General features: G+C 38.9%; 1 protein-coding gene across 1 annotated transcript in view; it reads right to left on the bottom strand.

Annotated features, from left to right (window-relative positions):
- Window positions 1–20,647, bottom strand: part of SLC16A10 (solute carrier family 16 member 10) — a 135,931-nt gene that overhangs the window by 34,976 nt on the left and 80,308 nt on the right. Inside the window, exons 2-3 of the mRNA XM_029224274.1 lie at window positions 13,550–13,694; window positions 3,218–3,680 (exon numbers count right to left, since the gene is read on the bottom strand). Coding sequence (XP_029080107.1) covers window positions 3,218–3,680; window positions 13,550–13,694 — 608 coding nt within the window. The remainder of the gene's footprint in view (window positions 1–3,217; window positions 3,681–13,549; window positions 13,695–20,647) is intronic.

Below are 20,647 nucleotides of genomic sequence, written 5' to 3'. Positions count from 1 at the left end.
TCCATGAAATGAGGATAATACATTACAGGTACTGCATTGTGGTGAAGATTATATAAGATAATATATGTAAAAGTCCTTTATAAACTGTAATTGTTTATATTATTACATGTACTAGATTTTATGCTCCTTCGGAACAGGTTCTTATGCCTTACATGCATATTCCCTTCAACACCCAGTAAAGGGTTTAACATGAACTGAACATCTACTAGTCTTTGGAAAAATTTGAGACATCTTTTCCCCCTCTAAGGAGGAAAGTAAATGGTGTCCCATTGCATGAAGCCTGGGATTAAGTATCCGTAATCCAAACCTTAAATTACAACATAGTGACAAACTCAGTGTACCCATCAAACATGAGATTTAAACAGCCTCCGTGACATTTAACTGTCTGGTGTTTCCTTTCCAACGTGGCTTTAGTGCCATAACAGTTCAAAAGGGGGAAAATCCCAAATGAAAAATATCAACACATTTTGTAAGAAAACGTGCCCGGAAGGAGGGAGAGCAGAATAAGGCCTGATTTGTTATCCGAGTTAACAGAGACCTCATTGTTTTGTGTACTATCTGAATTACAGCCTCCTGATGACAGTAGTAACTATAACACCGTCTAACTCATTACTCACTGTGAAATTTCATTTACTTTAAGAAAAAGACCAGTAACATATTTATTAAATTTCCTTAGGCATACTCACATCCCCCTCAATAAGATGGACATATCTACCAGTATATCCAGGGACGGGAGCCAATATGCCCCAGACTAAGACTGTGCTAGATTTGCTACCAAGTAAGCACAGCGGAAGGGAACCAGCCCCTGCTCTGCTGATATGTGATTCTTGGAAGCCAATTAACATCTCTGTTAATGATGGATCTGTTTTCCACTCTGTAAAACATGAGCTAATATTATTTTGCCTACCTCACAAGTTTACTGTGAAGGTCAAATGAAATAATAATATATGTGAAATTAATTTACAAATTATATTACCAGAAATAGCTAGATAATCACCTACCACTTGTCCTTTAGTAAATGTCACATACTAGCAAAGCTGACGTACAGATTTCTCTGAGTGTGTTCACCTTATAGTAACAAAGAGAATTTTTTAAAAAATCTACTCGGGGGACTTCCTTGGTGGTCCCAGTGGTTAAGACTCCGCACTTCCACTGCAGGGGGCGCAGATTCGATCCCTGGTCTGGGAACTAAGATCCCACATGCTGTGCAGTGTGGCCAAAAAATTAAATTAAATTTAAAAAATGAAAAGAACTATAAAATAAGGAAATAAAAATCTACTCGGGAATTCCCTGGGGGTCCAGTGGTTAGGACTCCAGGCTTTCACTGCCAGGAGCCTGCGTTCAATCCCTGGTTGGGGAACTAAGATCCCGCAAGCCCCAGGGCGTGGCCAAAAAAAAAAAAAAAAAAACACAGCAGGCATTTAAAAAAATAAATAAATAAAAAATCTACTCGTCTCTGAGAAGGACACAACAAACACTTTCTTATCTACAGAGCTATGGAAGAGGTAACTGGTAAAGCTGATCTTTCCACAATGGATCTATATATTTTTTTAAAAAATATCTTCAAATGGTCCAGCTATGCCTTCCTAAAAGTGTGAAAATGGATTATCAGATCAAGATGTAGCCAGAGACTTCATATGTGACAAGCACCACATACTAGGTCATTTTACCTAGTACCTCAGTCTCTGCAAAATGCCATGTGGCTCAGAGTACTAAAAACTAGTCCTCTCCTTGTCTCCCCACTGGTCATCCCAGCTGCTTCCTCAATACCTCTGGCAAAAAGAAAATAAGGAGAATTGAGAATTCAAAATTATCTTAGATACAGGACATGCCTACCACCCCTCTTTGGGTTTCCTTGACCTAATTCCTTTCTGAACTAAGCACAGGAACCCACAAAAGACTGATGATGTAGCTTACTGGCTGACCCCTTGACCCCACTAATTCTCTGAACTATACTGCCAACTTGCACCAGAACTTTAACTAAAGAAAAATTGCACAGATGTCCAAAAGTAGACTGAAAGCTAGAAAGGCTTCAAGTGACACACACAGTATACACACAAAAGAAAAACTTATCCCACTACCATTTTTGTTGATCATTTATCAACTATGTTGAACTGTATATACATTTTCAGTCATAACAGTAAGAAAAAAGGAAGAAACATAATTAATAAGCACCTTTTTTTTTTTTTTTTTTTGCGGTACGTAGGCCTCTCACTGTTGTGGCCTCTCCCATTGTGGAGCACAGGCTCCGGACGCGCAGGCTCAGTGGCCATGGCTCACGGGCCCAGCCGCTCCGCAGCCATGTGGGATCTTCCCGGACTGGGTCACAAACCCGTGTCCCCTGCATCAGCAGGCGGACTCTCAACCACTGCGCCACCAGGGAAGCCCAATAATAAGCACTTTTGAGGAAATTCTGCCAGGGGCAAATACTTTAGACACTGCTTGCTCTTATTTCATTATAAAGAGGCCAAAATTTGCCTTTGCAATATAAACAAACAATATAAAGTGCTTGAGGCCGCTCTTGCCTTCTGAGATGGCCCACACTCTGTGGAATGTGTTTCTCTCTAAATAAATCCATTTCTTACCTATCAAACAAAAATAATAATAATGATGATAATGAAGTGCTTGAGCACTTGAAATCCTAATTTCCTGTGAAACCCTTGCTCTCTCCCATCATTTGGAACTTGCTAACATTTCTCAAATAATCCTCTGAGTAGAATTTCCATTTTCTCAGAAGTGTCCCACAAGTAGACAAAATGTTTCTTTGTGTCAAGGCCGTTGGCCTTTACTATTTACTTAGTTTTTGTACCCTTCTGTTGAAAAATAATTTATTGATGTTGACAAAATCATTGCACCATCTTTGTCCCTGATTATGATTTGTAAGCCACTTGAAGGAAAAGTGACCTATCCAATTTTTTGTACTGATGACATTTGTTCCAACATTTTAGTCTTTTTTTTTTAAAGAACTTGTTTTTGTTTGTGTAGGTTTGGCGATTTCTAAAAATACCAAAGCACACCATGAAACATATTATCTGTTTAATGATCTGATGATGTGATGACCTCATCTTAGGAGACCTTGAATTTCAAGAGTCCCTGAATTACAAACAAGATAATTATTTAAGGCCAACTTCAACCTGATCTCTATTGCTCTTCTAAGAAGTTTTTGTGTATGAAATAATAATATCCATTACCAGCAAAGCCAGAGAAGCATACTTACCAAGTGAACATAAGGCACAAAGTATCCAAAAAGTGCAAGTGGTATTCCAACTGCCCACACTGCATATGCTGTCACCTTGAAGATAGCAAAATTGAAAATTTTTTTTGGAGGACTGAACTTTCTCCTGGAAAAGAGGGAGAATCTGTTGCCTCCTTTGGTTCCACTGTCTTTATCTTTGGCACTGGAAGCAAGAGGTCGGTAAGTAAAGCCAGCCAGAAAGAGAACAAACATGAAGATGCAGAGGACCCTCAGGGTATAAAAGAGGCCCACGCTGTCAGTCAGTACCCTTAAAAGGAAAGGCAGCAAAATTGTGAAGATACTGCTGCCGGCGGTGACAATGCCATTCACCAGTCCAAGGCGCTTCTTGAAATAGTGTCCCAAAATGACCAATGAAGGCTGGTAGGCAAAGGAGCAGCCACAGGCAAATATGATTCCATAGGTCAGGTACAGAGGCTCGATGGAGCTGTGTAAAGACGAAAAAGATGGAAAGCAGCTTTCATTATTTTTATCATGTGCTTGGTAGAATAAAACCTTATTTTAAAACTGGGTTTCAGTTAATCAAAATATTTTCTACAAATAAAAATCAACCAAAAACAGAGGTGAAAAACTTAATAAGTCAAGAATACAACGCTGAAATATTTTAATTTAATGTGAACGGATAATAAAAAATGCCTTGAGTATGTGAAAAAATGACCGTTAAGGTCACCAGTGATTTGATTCCTCCTTCTCTTTCTATGGATTTCAGGCAAACCATGCAACACTGGGTAAAAACTGTTGTGTCCTCCGCAACTCAGAAATAAAGGACAGTGCCAGGAAGGGCCTCAGTAAAACTGACGATGATATTAAAAATTAAAAAAAAACTAGTCGTGATAAAAGTTTTTAAAAAGTATAATTTAACTATGAAAGCTCACTTTTTTAATGGAGTTTTCGCAGGCACTTACTAAGCAATCTACTCAAAGAAAAGGCTGCATCTGATATTTTCTCCACAAGGTTATGTCACAAACGTTTGCACAGGGGAGCAGTTCTGTTGCATTTTGCTGGCCTAAGGGCTGCAGACCAACCTTCGCCCTGTACTGCACTGTTCTTGGTATTGTGCAAGATAAGGAGAAATCATATTCTGATTGCAGGAATACTAAATGAAGTGTGTTCACTAGTGATCCCAGTTTGTAAGCTTTAGGGCCGTGTATGTCTCAAAAAAATAATAAAGGATTAAGAATTCTTTATTTTAACCAAATAACTTAATTATACACTTCTTATGAAAGTAAATGAACACAGGGAATTCCCTGGCGGCCCAGTGGTTACGACTCCTCGTTCTCACTGCCGAGAGGGCCTGAGTTCGATCTCTGGTCAGGGAGCTAAGATCCCACAAGCCTCACGGTGGGGCAAAAAAAAAAAGAAAAAGAAAAAGAGAGGGCTGAAGCAAGAGGAGGCTGCAGATGGAAGAAAGTAAAAAAACAAAACAAAACAGTAAAGGAACATACAGCATCACATTCTTTGAAACAATTAAGGTAAGGAGTGAAAGAAAACTAAAGTTTTTTTTCTTTTGAAAAGTTCAATTCAAAAGGCTGTTTATCAGTAGTAAAGGCAAGCTATCTATTAGAAACTAAGATAGATAAAGTTGGTTAATAATTAAATTTTGGACAATAATTCTAGCCTAGCAATATGCTGAGGTAATCACAAGGAATTCTAGAATCTGATAAAATTAAGGCAGGTTGTCAATCCTCTCTCCCTGAGATGCCCTTTCCCCCTCTATTAATCCACAGAACCATCTTCAAATCAGGCTCAAGAGCCACTCCCAGACTCTCCCAGATTAACCCTACCTCACTCTGATCACCCTTTACTGAAACTCCACTCTTTATTCAATAAACATATATTTAACAGCTACTATGTTCCAGATACTTGGTGAAAAGAATATTTAAAATGTGGTTATGCCCTACTTCTAGTCTGCTTAGTGAAACAAGACATCTACGCCAGATAATAAGAATACAGAACAAAATATAAATAATACTTCACTCATTCTGCATCAATTTTTCCACATAAGTGTTTTCCAGGTAACTACAACTTACTTCTTAAGGTGCTAATTTATTTTTATTTAACAATTTTAAAGGAAAAATCTAAATCTAAATACATTTCTCTGCCTTCTTCAAAGTGTATATTAAAAATAGTATTGACAGCAAAGTATCATCATGAACACCAGTATCTACACAATTATACCACATTATTATAAAGCTGTCAGTTGGAAAACCAGAGAGCCACTGACATAAATCACAGACATTCTTTTGCACAACATTTAAACAGAGAGTGCTGGGTAAGATTAACTTTGTATCTCTCCCACAGAGTAAAGTACATAAGCTTTGTGCTGGCATTTTCACTGCTGCTGGAACCTTTTTTACTTCTAAATTTTCACCTTAGTAACAGGTGGTTCAAACTATTGAAGTATGACAACTGAATAAGTACAGTGTAAATCAGTAAGGTATCAAATATGTGTGGAAAAAGGATTCAAAGAAGAGACACTGATGCAACCTGGGGGTGCTAGAGAAGGCTTTCCTAAAAAGGCAGAACTTGAACTAGAGGAAAAGAGGGTTGGTCCACTGTTTGACACTTGGAATTTACACTACATCTCCCCCTTGCGCCTGTGTATTGTTCTGAAAGTTTGGCAGCTTTTGATCGGTGGGGGGTTAAATAATGAAACTGAATAGAAAACATGACAACATTACATATAGTAAGGTAAAGATGGCTTCAAGACATTTTGTTTTAGTTAGGGGTGGGGATGGGGGAGGGAAAGAGAAAGAAAGAACTAGGTCACAATGTAAAATACATTTCATAATTTTTATTTCCCAGCGGTCAAAAATATTTGAGAAACACTGCTTGCTGTAAGCAGGTTTGTGTATATGTGTTTTGTCTACCAAATTAGGTAACAAGTTACATGGATTTTCTATCTCTTAGTTTCTCTCTCCACCAAAGCCTGAGTGTTAACACTTCAGCAAGCGCTAAGAATACTGACAATGGGTGCCTGGAAGCTTCCAGACCAAGGGGGTTTCTGACAAGGTGGTTATCACGCAATGCTGTATTACTGATAAAGAAGAACTAAAAGTAAATGATCTCACAGAGCTATCTAAGCAGAATCTTATTCCAAACAAAACTGGGTTTCTTTAAAAAAGAAACTTTAGAAGAAGAAAAAAAACGAAACACAAAGGCACTTTAAAGGTAGAATATTTATTTTCTAACAAAAAATTAAAATAATTGTTTAGGGACTTCCCTGGCAGCACGGTGGTTGAGACTCCGCCTGCCAATGCAGGGGACACAGGTTCATGCCCTGGTCCAGGAAGATCCCACATGCCGTGGAGCAACTAAGCCTGTGCACCACAACTACTGAGCCCGCGTGCCACAACTACTGAAGCCTGCGCTCTAGAGCCCATGCTCCACAACAAGAGAAGCCACAGCAATGAGAAGCCCACGCACCGCAACAGAGTAGCCCCCGCTCGCCACAACTAGAGACAGCCCGCGCACAGAAACGAAGACCCAACGCAGCCAAAAATAAATAAATAAATAAATAATTGTTTAGAAGCCAAATAAAATGTCTAAGTTAGGTGAAAGAAAAAGGCTCACTCTAGAGTTCAGAAAGGGGTATATATGGGGAGAATGGGGGTAAAATTAGCAAACCAAGGATTCTGTTGATTAAATCCTGAATATTTAAAAATAAACATGGCAGGAATTCCCTGGCGGTCCAGTGGTTAGGATGCCATGCTTCCACTGCAGTGGGCCTGGGTTTGATCTATGGTTGGGGAACTAAGATCCTATATGTTGCGTGGTGCAACCAAAATAAATAAACAAATAAATAAAGATTACAGGAACAAAAAAATAAAATAAAAATAGGGCTTCCCTGGTGGCGCAGTGGTTGAGAGTCTGCCTGCCAATGCAGGGGACACGGGTTCGTGCCCCGGTCCGGGAAGATCCCACATTCCACGGAGCGGCTGGGCCCGTGAGCCATGGCCGCTGAGCCTGCGTGTCCGGAGCCTGTGCTCCGCAGTGGGAGAGGCCTCAACAGTGAGAGGCCCGTGTACTGCAAAAAAAAAGAAAAAAAAAACAGGGTAGGGGCTTCCCTGTTGGCACAGTGGTTAAGAATCCACCTGCCAATGCAAGGAAAAACAGGTTCGAGCCCTGGTCCAGGAAGATCCCACATGCCAAGGAGCAACTAAGCCCATGTGCCACAACTACTGAGCCTGCGCTCTAGAGCCCGTGAGCCATAACTACTGAGCCCGTGTGTCACAACTATTGAAGCCCACGTACCTAGAGCCCACGCTCCGTGACAAGAGAAGCCACTGCAATGAGAAGCCCACGCACCGCAATGAGGAGTAGCCCCCACTCGCCAAACTAGAGAAAGCCCACAAGCAACAACGAAAACCCAAGCAGCCAAAAATAAAATAAATAAAAAAAAAAACAAAGATGGCAAGCAACATAAGTTTGATTTTTTTTTTCTAATAACCACAATAATGCTTTTCAACTAGAGCACGAAGATACCTAGGGAAGAGAAAGGCACAGGATGAAAATAAACTACTAAAGTAGAGACAGGATGAAAATCATCTCAAGGTTTTTCTTGTTAATCACCTCCTGTTAGCCAGACCTACCTATTAAACCAGTGTTTCACCAACTGGGGATTATTCTGACAATGAAAGGGTATTTACAGGTAGAACTGGAGCTGGAGGGAGAGGTGCTTCTATGGTAATGTGCCCACCAGCTCTTTGCAGTTAGTTCCTCTGCAGTGCACAACAGCTTTTAATAGACACAGGGAAAAGAGTGTTGATAGGAAGTTTTATTTTAAGCTGCATTTGACCACTTCATTTTGTCATGATCTTTTTAAATTTCAGCATTGTTCTTTTTTTAAAAAGAGTCCCAGGCGGGATAAACCCAAGGAGAAACACGCCAAGACACATAGTAACCAAGCTGACAAAAATTAAAGACAAAGAAAAATTATTGAAAGCAACAAGGGAAAAACGACAAATAACATACAAGGGAACTCCCAGAAGGTTAACAGCTGATTTCTCAGCGGAAACTCTACAAGCCAGAAGGTAGTGGCATGATATATTTAAAGTGATGATGAAAGGGAAGAACCTACTACCAAGAGTACTCTACCCAGAAAGGATGTCATTCAGATTCGATGGAGAAATCAAAAGCTTTACAGACAAGCAAAAGCTAAGAAAATTCAGCACCACCAAACCAGCTCTACAACAAATGCTAGGGGAACTTCTCTAAGTGGGAAAAACAAGAGAAGAAAAGGACCTACAAAAACAAACCCATAACAATTAAGAAAATGGTAATATGGGCTTCCCTGGTGGCACAGTGGTTGAGAGTCCGCCTGCCGATGCAAGGGACACGGGTTCATACCCCGGTCTGGGAGGATCCCACATGCCGCGGAGCAGCTAGGCCCGTAAGCCATGGCAGCTGAGCCTGCGCATCCAGAGGCTGCGCGTCCAGAGCCTGTGCGTCCGAGGCCTGTGCTCCGCAACGGGAGAGGCCACAGTAGTGAGAGGCCCGCGTACCGCAAAAAAACAAAAACAAACAAAAGAAAATGGTAATAGGAACATACATATCAATAATTACCTTAAATGTGAATGGATTAAATGCTCCAACCAAACGACGCAAGCTCACTGAATGGATACAAAAACAAGACCCATATATATGCTGTCTACAAGAGACCCACTTCAGACCTAGGGACATATTCAGACTGAAAGTGAGCGGATAGAAAAAGATATTCAGTGCAAACGGAAATCAAAAGAAAGCTGCAGTAGCAATACTCATATCAGACAAAATAGACTTTAAAATAAAGAATGTTACAAGAGACAAGGAAGGACACTACATAATGATCAAGGGATCTATCCAAGAAGAAGATATAACAATTGTAAATATTTATGCACCCAAAATAGGAGCACCGCAATACATAAGGCAACTGCTAACAGATGTAAAAGAGGAAATCGACAGTAACACAAAATAGTTGGGGACTTTAACACCTCACTTACACCAATGGACAGATCATCCAAAATGAAAATAAATAAGGAAACAGAAGCTTTAAATGACACAATAGACCAGATAGATTTAACTGATATTTATAGGACATTCCATCCAAAAACAGCAGGTTACACTTTCTTCTCAAGTGTGCACAGAACATTCTCCAGGATAGATCACATCTTGGGTCACAAATCAAGCCTCAGTAAATTTAAGAAAACTGAAATCATATCAAGCATCTTTTCTGACCACAACACTATGAGATTAGAAATAAATTACAGGGAAAAAAATGTAAAATCCACAAACACATGGAGGTTAAACAATACGTTACTAAATAACCAAGAGATCACAAAGAAATCAAAGAGGAAATCAAAAAATACCTAGAGACAAATGACAGTGAAAACACGATGATCCAAAACCTATGGGATGCAGCAAAAGCAGTTCTAAGAGGGAAGTTTATAGCAATACAAGCCTAACTCAAGAAACAAGAAAAACCTCAAATAAACAATCTAACCTTATACGTAAAAGAACCAGAGAAAGAGCAAACAAAACCCAAAGCTAGTAGAAGGAAAGAAATCATAAAGATCAGAGCAGAAATAAATGAAATAGAAACAAAGAAAACAACAGCAAAGATCAATAAAACAAAAAGCTGGTTCTTTGAGAAGATAAACAAAACTGACGAACCTTTAGCCAGACTCATCAAGAAAAAGAGGGAGAGGACTCAAATCAATAAAATTAGAAATGAAATAGAAGTTACCACAGACACTACAGAAATACAAAGCATCCTAAGAGACCGCTACAAGCAACTCTATGCCAATAAAATGGACAACCTGGAAGAAATGGACAAATTCTTAGAAAGGTTAAAACTTCCAAGACTGAACCAGGAAGAAACAGAAGATATGAACAGACGACTCACAATTAAGGAAATTGAAACTGTGATTAAAAATCTTCCAACAGGGCTTCCCTGGTGGCACAGTGGTTGACAGTCCACCTGCAGATGCAGGGGACACGGGTTTGTGCCCCGGTCCAGGAAGATCCCACAGCCCACGGAGCGGCTGGGCCCGTGAGCCATGGCCACTGAGTCTGCGCATCCGGAGCCTGTGCTCCGCAACAGGAGAGGCCACAACAGTGAGAGGCCCGCATACCGCAAAAGAAAAAAAAAAATCTTCCAACAAACAAAAGTGCAGGACCAGATGGCTTCACCAGTGAATTCTATCAAACATTTAGAGAAGAGCTAACACCTATCCTTCTCAAACTCTTCCAAAATATTGCAGAGGAAGGAACACTTCCAAACTCATTCTATGAGGCCACCATCACCCTGATACCAAAACCAGACAAAGATACTACAAAAAAAGAAAATTACAGACTAATATCACTAATGAATACAGACACGACAATCCTCAACAAAATCGTAGCAAACAGAATCCAACAACACATTAAAAGGATCATACACCAGGATCAAGTGGGATTTATCCCAGGGATACAAGGATTCTGCAATATACACAAATCAATGTGATACACCATATTATCAAACTGAAGAATAAAAACCATATGATCATCTCAATAGATGCAGAAAAAGCTTTTTACATAATTCAACAGCCATTTATGATAAAAACTCTCCAGAAAGTGGGTACACAGGGAAACTACCTCAACATAATAAAGGCCATATATGATAAACCCATAGCAAACATCGTTCTCAATGATGAAAAACTGAAAGCATTTTCTCTAAGATCAGGAACAAGACAAGGATGTCCAGTCTCGCCCCTATTATTCAACATAGTTTTGGAAGTCCTAGCCACGGCAATCAGAGAAGAAAAAGAAATAAAAGGAATACAAATTGGAAAAGAAGAAGTAAAACAGTCACTGTTTACAGATGACATGATACTATACGTAGAGAATCCTAAATATGCCACCAGAAAACGACTAGAGCTAATCAATGAATCTGGTAGAATAGCAGGATACAAAATTAATGCATAGAAATCTCTTGCATTCCTATACACTAATGATGAAAAATCTGAAAGAGAAATTAAGGAAACACTCCCATTTACCACTGCAACAAAAAGAATAAAATACCTAGGAATAAACCTACCTAAGGAGGTAAAAGACCTGTACTCAGAAAACTATAAGACACTGATGAAAGAAATTAAAGATGATACAAACAGATGAAGAGATATACCATGTTTTCAGATTGGAGGAATCAATATTGTGAAAATGACTATACTACCCAAAGAAATCTACAGATTCAGTGCAATCCCTATCAAATTACCAATGGCATTTTTTTTTTTTTACAGAACTAGAATAAAAAATCTTAAAATTTGTATGGAGACTCCATACAAATAGCCAAAGCAGCCTGAGGGAAAAAAATGGAGCTGGAGGAAACAGACTCCCTGACTTCAGACTATACTACAAAGCTACAGTAATCAAGACAATATGGTACTGGCACAAAAACAGAACTATAGATCAATGGAACAGGATAGAAAGCCCAGCAATAAACCCACACACCTTTGGTCAACTAATCTATGACAAAGGAGGCACAGATATACAATGGAGAAAAGACAGCTTCTTCAATAAGTGGTGCTGGGAAAACTGGACAACTATATGTAAAAGAATGAAATTAGAACACTCCCTGACACCATACACAAAAATAAAGTCAAAACGATTAAAGACCTAAATGTAAGATCAGACACTATAAAACTCTTAGAGGAAAACATAGGAAGAACACTCTTTGACATAAATCACAGCAAGATCTTTTTTGATCTACCTCCTAGAGTAATGGAAATAAAAATAAACAAATGGGACCTAAAGAAACTTCAAAGCTTTTGCAAGGCAAAGGAAACTACAAACAAGACGAAAAGACAACCCTCAGAATGAGAGAAAATATTTGCAAATGAATCAACGGACAAAGGATTAATCTCTAAAAAGATTTATAAATATATAAATCTCTAAAATACATAAACAACTCATGTAGCTCAATATTTAAAAAACAAACAACCCAATCAAAAAATGGGCAGAAGAAAAAAAATGGGCAGAAGATCTAAACAGACATTTCTCCAAAGGAGACATACAGATGGCCAAGAAGCACATGGAAAGCTACTCAACATCACTAATTATTAGAGAAATGCAAATCAAAACCACAATGAGGTATCATCTCACACCAATTAGAATGGGCATCATCAGAAAATCTACCAACAACAAATGCTGGAGAGGGTGTGGAGAAAAGGGAACCCTCTTGCACTGTTGGTGGGAATGTAAATTGATACAGCCACTATGGAGAACAGTATGGAGGTTCCTTAAAAAACTAAAAATAGAATTACCATATGACCCAGCAATCCCACTCCTGGGCATATACCCAGAGAAAACCATAATTCAAAAAGACACATGCACCTCAATGTTCATTGCAGCACTATTTACAATAGCCAGGTCATGGAAGCAACCTAAATGCCCATCGACAGATGAATGGATAAAGAAGATGTGGTACATTTATACAATGGAATATTACTCAACCATAAAAAGGAACGAAACTGGGTCATGTGTAGAGACGTGGATGGATCTAGAGGCTGTCATACAGAGTGAAGTAAGTGAGAAAGAGAAAAACAAATATCGTATATTAACGCATATATGTGGAACCTAGAAAAATGGTACAGATGAACCGGTGTGCAGGGCAGAGACGCAGATGTAGAGACCAAACGTATGGACACCAGAGGGGAGAGTGGCGGGGGGGCAGGGTGGTAGTGTGATGAATTGGGAGATTGGGATTGACATGTATACACTAATAAGTATACAATGGGTAACTAATAAGAACCTGCTGTATAAAAAAATAAATAAAATTTTAAAAATAAATAAATAAAATTAAAAAAAGAATGCAGGCAGGAATTCTCTACCTGGGTTGAAATGAATAGCAAAGTCTGGATTTCATTAATGAAAATATTTCACATCAAGCCTATGAACAACCACTTCAAAATACCACTTCTCGTACCCTTTGGGGCTCAGACTGAGCTGACTTTAAACTAAGCCCATTGTTTTAGACAACTTACTGTTATGAGTTAATATTCTTCTGTGAATGGAAAAAACAAAAGGAGAAACATTTTTTCTTGGCTCCAGAGAACATATGTATCCTGACTGACATCTAACTCTGAGGCACTGCAAGCAAAAGCATTCAAATTCACAAGCTCTGATTTGCTGCTGTAGACAACAATGCGTTAAGTTACGCTGCTTAGTTTAAGTACTGAAAAGGAGGATTTTTCCTTGTAAACAGCAAAGTTTCTGAAAGGAAATCTTTAAGGTAGCTAACAGTTTTTGAAAAGCGACATGAAGAAGCCAAGTCCTTACCTTACAAAAGAACTTGATACGAGTCCAACAAATCCAACAGCAGCACCCACGACAGCTGTTCTCCGGCAACCAAACACGTCTGTGAAGACGCTGACAATTGGGCAGCAGAAGAAAATCATCCCCATGGAGAGAGAACTTACCCATGCTGTAAAAGAGGAAACAAAGGGACATTATGACATGGTAAATTCTATTTGTCCTTACCTAATAAGATATAATACATATTCAGAAAAGTATTAATGCAGAAAAGATATTACCCAGATTGATGAATGGGGGGAAGTTGGAATAAGTAACAAATCTGAATCACAGATGAAAGGACTGACCAATACTAATTATAATTAGCAAAGCAATTATTTGTGTTTAATGGAACTCTTGAAAAGTTTGTATTCTTAAATAAATCAAACATTCTCCTGTGACCTAATCACTACTAATCTCTATCCTGATATCTATGGTTAATTTTAAGCAACTTCTAATCTATGGAAAGAAATTTATTTCAAAAATTGAGATACGTTTAGGAACATATGCCTAGGTGATCAAACTGCAAAGAAATGATGACCACCGAACTCAATACAGTGGTGAAACTCAGGGGAGAAAAAGGAATTATAACCATCTGGACCCAGTAGATAAGAACTGAACATTTGCCTAGAGTCTGGGCTTTGTGCTTTTGTTACAGGAATCAAGTAGTACACAGGTAGGTTGTTTGTTGACCTGGGTAACAGTTACTGTGTATTCACTTTACTTATAAAACCATACATACATTTTATCTTCTTTTCTGAAAGTATGCTATCTTTCACAATAGAAAAGATTTAAGAATCAGGACATAATTTCCTATTCTGATCTGTAAAGACCAAAACAAAAGGAAAGCCAAAAAGAGAAACATACTGAGTACAAATGATCATAAATTTGTGCCCAAGAAATGAGTGATCTTATAGGATATCAAGTCTGTAAATTCTTAAAAAGTATATAAACTAGTGGGGCCTAAGTGAACATGAGCTATAAAACAAACAGACCTGGGTCCAAATCTCCCAGCTCTGTAACTACAATATATCCTTCAGCAGGTCACTTCCTCTGAGTCTGTTTTCTCATCTGGAAAGGGAATTGAACACAGACTTTTCCAGAACTATTAAGGATTAGAGAAAATGTATCTAAACCTCTGCATCTAGCACAGGAACAATTAATAATTCAGAGTTTTAACAACAACAACAAATTGTCTTATAAAATGAAACAGATGATCTCCAATGCTCCATCCAGCTCTGACAGTCTACTAGTATATTACTCTATTTCCTCAGCAAAGGAATTAAGTGCAGATCCTGTGCTAATGACCATTTCTTAATAACGTGGTCCAAATGGATCTTCATCAGGCTAACAATTTCATTTAATTCTTTGCCTTCTTACCTTTTAAATTATTTTTTAAATTATGTATATTTTAATCAGCCATAATTCTCTTTTCTTTCTTCCCTTACCAGAAAGGAGGCTATGATCTTAAAACAAAACACAATGGGATGCAAATAGAGATTATCATACTAAGTGAAGTCAGAAAGAGAAAGACAAATGCCATATGATATCACTTATATGTGGAATCTAAAATATGGCACAAATGAACCTATCTACAAAACAGAAACAGACTCATAGACATAGAAAACAGACTTGTGGTTGCCAAGGAGGAGGGAAGATGGAGAGGGATTGACTGTGAGTTTGGGGTTGGTAGACGCATTTAGAATGGATAAACAACAAGGTCCTAATGTATAGCACAGGGAACTATATTCAATATCCTGTGATAAACCATAATGGAAAAGAATATATAAAAAAAGAAAGTCTATATGTGTATAACTGAGTCACTTTGCTGTACAGCAGAGATTGGTACAACACTGTAAATCAACTACACTTCAATAAAACACACACACACACACACACACACACACACACACAATGAAGAGACTGTACAAACAATGCAGTCTTGGCTTAGGTGTTGGTGGGGGAATTCAGAAGTGGACAGCAGAGAGGCGACTGGCCAGATGAACTAGCACAACCTCAACCCCAGATGTGCAGAGCTGTTTAGTATGGGCTTGCTCAAGAAGAAGTGCAAATTTTTTAGTCTATGTTATATAAAAATGTCACTGATTTATAATAATTTAATCTTATTCAAAAAAAGTTTAGTCATCTATCCTGTTTATGAAACAACCTAAACAACCTAGGCAGACTAGAAGAATAGCATCCTAACCTTTATTTTTGGATAAAGGTGCTTTTACAATTAAGTGAAACACGAGCACTAAATAGGAGCCCACTTTAAGAAATCCAAGAGCGGAATTCCCTGGAGGTCCAGTGGTTAGGAGGACACCGCATTTCCACTGCAGGGGGCACAGGTTCGATCCCAGGTCAGGAAACTACGATCCCGCATTCCGTGTGGTCCGGCCAAAAAAAAAGAAATCTAAGAACATAACAGCAGCATTGCATGTAATGCTCACATAAGTCAAGGCACTTTTCAAGAATAAAAACAACACTTAATGCATTACCATAGATTTCAGACTACTGCAATGCCAAACGTGAAAATTTTTACAGAATTTTTATGTCCACTGAACATGCACTAACTGCAGGATATAGTCAAATATAACTTTATTTTTGTCTCGGCTATCCTCTTAAAATGTATGCAGGGAGAAAATGTTCCCCTGGCACTGGATGACCACTCAGCAGCCCCACACGTTTCTTCTAGCCAGTGCTAAGTAACAAAGTCCTACAGTCACTTTATGTCACAAACCTATCTTCACTAGGTAATCAAATCTCTTTTCCCACCCCCAGCTGGGAAAAGAGTAAGCCCAGCTATGTCTCTTTTCCACGACCCTTCTCCCCTTCCCTAGCTGCTGTTGCCTCCAAAGTGGATATGAGAGAGAGGAGTGCTGGGAGACGGAAGGCAACGAGATTCCAACTTAAGAGGTCCTGCCAAAAGGCCTGTCTGGTGATGTCTGAAGTGGACTCTTTTCCTCAGATGCACTTCTGTGGGTTCTTCAGAGTCTCACCTCAGAGTTTCTTCTGGCTATAGCTCCACCGACGTGGACAGTTCAGTGGATAGTTCATTCTCCTCCTGGCTTTTTGGCTGTCACTTAAAAGACTCACTGTTGGAGCCTCATTGCCCTTCTAGGCAGTTTATTTGGGCAGGAATTAAAACAGCTCCAGGCCGCCTCTCTCCTCCACTAGGCCTGCCTCTGCTCTGCAGGAAGTATTCATATTTCCTTTGCCCTGACAAACACTGGAGTGTAGGCAAATTCCAACACAGCCTACCTCTTGCTGTGGGAGCAGTCAGCCAGCTACAGTTCTCTCCTTGACAGATTTCTCAGGGGATCCAGACCTCAATCCTCTGTACACCTTAACTGAAGAGAATTCTTTAAATCTCTAAGTGGTCCCTCTAAAGCTCCTCTCACTAGATATCAAGTGAGTCTGTACCCCCACTTCTCCCATGGTGTGTGTGTGTGGGGGGAAGCAACAGCATAATTTTTAAAAGGATCCTCACAAAATGTTCTTCCATGACCCATAAGTATCCTTCTTATGTGTTTTAGAGCCTCTAACTGGTTCTTGAACATGAAATACCCCACTTCCAAATTTCACACTCTTGTACCTTAATGCCTCTGCTAAAGTTCCAACATCTTTTTTTTCTTTTTTTAATTTTTGGCCACACCACACGGCATGCAGGATCTTAGTTCCCCGACCAGTGACAGAACCCGTGCCCCTGCAGTGGAAGTGGGGAGTCTTAACCACTGGACCGCCAGGGAAGTCCCCCAACATCATTTTTTTTAAAAAATAAATTTATTTATTTTTGGCTGTGCTGGGTCTTCGTTTCTGTGCGAGGGCTTTCTCTAGTTGCGGCAAGCAGGGGCTACTCTTCATTGTGGTGTGTGGGCCTTTCACTGTCGTAGCCTCTCTTGTTGCAGGTCACAGGCTCCAGACGCGCAGGCTCAGTAGTTGTGGCTCACGGGCCTAGTTGCTCCGCGACATGTGGGATCTTCCCAGACCAGGGCTCGAACCCGTGTCCCCTGCATTGGCAGGCAGACTCTCAACCACTGCGCCACCAGGGAAGCCCCTCCCCAACATCTTATGTTACCATAAAAATTAGGAACAGATGAGGTTAGGTCTATCTTCTGAGCAAATTCAAGAAGAAATTAATTCTTGTGAAGATTAAGCGAGGCTCTTTTTCTTTTTTTTAATTTTTGGCCGCACTGCACTGCATGCGGGAATCTTAACTTCCCGAACCAGGGACTGAACCCATGCCCCCTGCAGTGGAAGCAGGTAGTCCTAACCACTAAATCACCAGGAAATTCAAGAAATTCATTTTTTTTTAAATTTTTATTGGAGTATAGTTGATTTACAATGTTGTGTTAGTTTCACGTGTACTGCAAAATGAATCAGTTACACATATACATATATCCACTCTTTTTTTCTAATATTCTTTTCCCATATAGGCCATTACAGAGAGTACTGAGTAGAGTTCACTGCTCTATACAGCAGGTTCTTATCAGTTATCTATTTTATATATAGTAGTGTGTGTATGTCAATCTCAATCTTCCAATTTATCCTTTCCCCTCTTATCCCCTGGTAACCATAAGTTTGTTTTCCACACCTGTGACTCTACTTCTGCTTTGTAAATAAGTTCATTTGTACCCTTTTTTTTTTTTAAGATTCCACATATAAGCAGTATCATATGATATTTGTCTTTCTGTGTCTGACTTACTTCACTCAGTATGACAATCTCTAGGTCCATCCATGTTGCTGCAAATGGCATTATGTTGTTCTTTTTTATGACTAATATTCCACTGTATATATGTACCACATCTTCTTTATCCATTCCTCTGTTGATGGACATTTAGGTTGTTTCCATGTCCTGGCTATGGTAAATAGTGCTGCAGTGAACATTGCGGGTACATGTATCTTCTCAAATTATGATTTTCTCTGAATATATGCCCAGGAGTGAAATTGCTGAGTCATATGGTAGCTCTATTTTTAGTTTTTTAAGGAACCTCCATACTGTTCTCCATAGTGGCTACCAATTTATATCCCCACCAACAGTGTAGGAGAGTTCCTTTTTCTCCACACCCTCTCCAGCATTTATTGTTTGTAGGGTCTTTTAAAAATATTTATTTATTTATTTGGTTGTGCCAGGTCTTAGCTGCGGCAGGTGGGCTCCTTAGCTGTAGTGAGTGTGTGGGATCTAGTTCCCTGACCAGCAATTGAACGAGGGCCCCCTGCATTGGGAGTGCGGAGTCTTATCCACTGCGCCACCAGGGAAGTCCCCATTTGTAGATTTTTTTTATGATGCCCATTCTGACCAGTGTGAGGTGATACCTCATTGTAGTTTTGATTTGCGTTTCTCTAATAATCAGTGATGTTGAACATCATTTCATGTGCTTTTTGGCCATCTATATGTCTTCTTTGGAGAAATGTCTATTTAGATCTTCCACCCATTTTTTGATTGGGTTGTTTTCTTGATATTGAGCTGCATGAGCTGTTTGTATATTTTGGAGATTAATCCCTTGTTGGTTGCTTCATTTGCAAATATTTTCTCCCATTCTGAGGGTTGTCTTTTTCTTTTGTTTATGGTTTCCTTTCCTATGCAAACACTTTTAAGTTTAATTAGATCCCATTTGTTTACTTTTGTTTTTATTTTCATTACTCTAGGAGGTGGGTCAAAAAAGATCTTGCTGCGATTTATGTCAAAGAGTGTTCTGCCTATGTTTTCACCTAAGAGTTTTATAGTGTCCGGCCTTACACTTAGGTTTTTAATCCATTTTGAACTTATTTTTGTGTATGGTGTTAGGGAGTGTTCTAATTTCATTATTTTACATGTAGCTGTCCAGTTTCCCCAGCACCACTTATTGAAGAGGCTGTCTTTTCTCCACTGTATATTCTTGACTCCTTCATCATCGATTAGGTGACCAAGAAATTAATTCTTGAATGAATATATTACTTGGCACTGTAAACTCATAAAATTTCTCGTTTTTGTAAAATTTTAACATGGCATGACAAAGAATCCAAGGTCTTATGGGTTTTATGCTATACACCATAAAAATGAAAGAGACTGTTGTTCTCTTTTACCCCTTCCAAGTCTGACTATGATTATTATTAATAACAGAAACTGAGAAACTGAAGACATAGTCACTATACCCACCATGGTAAAATTTTTGTTTAAAAAAATGCAAACTAGCCCTAATCCCTCTATGTAATTCAACCAAACACCCACACAGGGTTTCCTAATGTTGCTGAAGAGCAAATATTTTTCAATGGAAGAGGTACTATTTAAAATATGGAATAACAACTTTTCCGAGTAAAAGTGCCTATTATGTTCTAGGCACTATCCTAGGCTGCTGAGAATATAAAAACAACTAAAAGATTTCTCTACCTTCCAATAATTTCCATCTAGTAACATATATGCAAATAGAGGTCCAACCAGAACACCATATAGAATGTGCTAATCACCTTAAAAAACACAGATGTCAAAAAATATGTAATGAAGAAGGGCTTAAAGATCTCCTGAAATTTTACCAGCTTGGAATCCCTAATCAGCAAACATTGTTACAGACTGTTGTACCTTCTTCACATTTGCAATACTGTTTCTCAAATGTATGTTGGTGATAAAATACGGATACATTTTAAAATGCTAACGACTTCATAGTACACCTCTTTCTCATTAGGTATTCCTCAATGAATTGTACTTTATATATTTACTGCTGTTGGAGGAGCAGCGTACACATGTATCTAATGAATGGATTTTGAGGTTGTTGGCACTCCTCTATGATTCAAGTTAGCTATAATACAAAAGCCCATTTCCCTTAAAAAAAAAAAAAGAAGAAGAAGAAAGAAAGGCTTTAGAATGTGCTTGTATACTCTTATTTGAATGTATGTGTGTTTGATGTTATAGAGAGAAACATCCAAAAAATAGCCAGGTTGGGAAATCTTTTTTAAAACATAACAATCAGCTTTCCAATTTCCCTATCCAGACCCTCTTGTTTCCAACTCCATACTAAGAACAAATCCTCAGCTCTCAGTGCATGGCCAAAGGAGAATGCAAATCACTCGAAGAAAGTGGGTAGGTTTAATATTTTAAAAGATTTTCAC

This window comes from Monodon monoceros, unplaced genomic scaffold, assembly GCF_005190385.1.
Source record: "Monodon monoceros isolate NGI ecotype Baffin Bay Population unplaced genomic scaffold, NGI_Narwhal_1 Super_Scaffold_15, whole genome shotgun sequence".
In the NCBI taxonomy this organism is placed as follows: domain Eukaryota; kingdom Metazoa; phylum Chordata; class Mammalia; order Artiodactyla; family Monodontidae; genus Monodon; species Monodon monoceros.
This window is presented reverse-complemented; position numbering and strand designations above follow the sequence as displayed.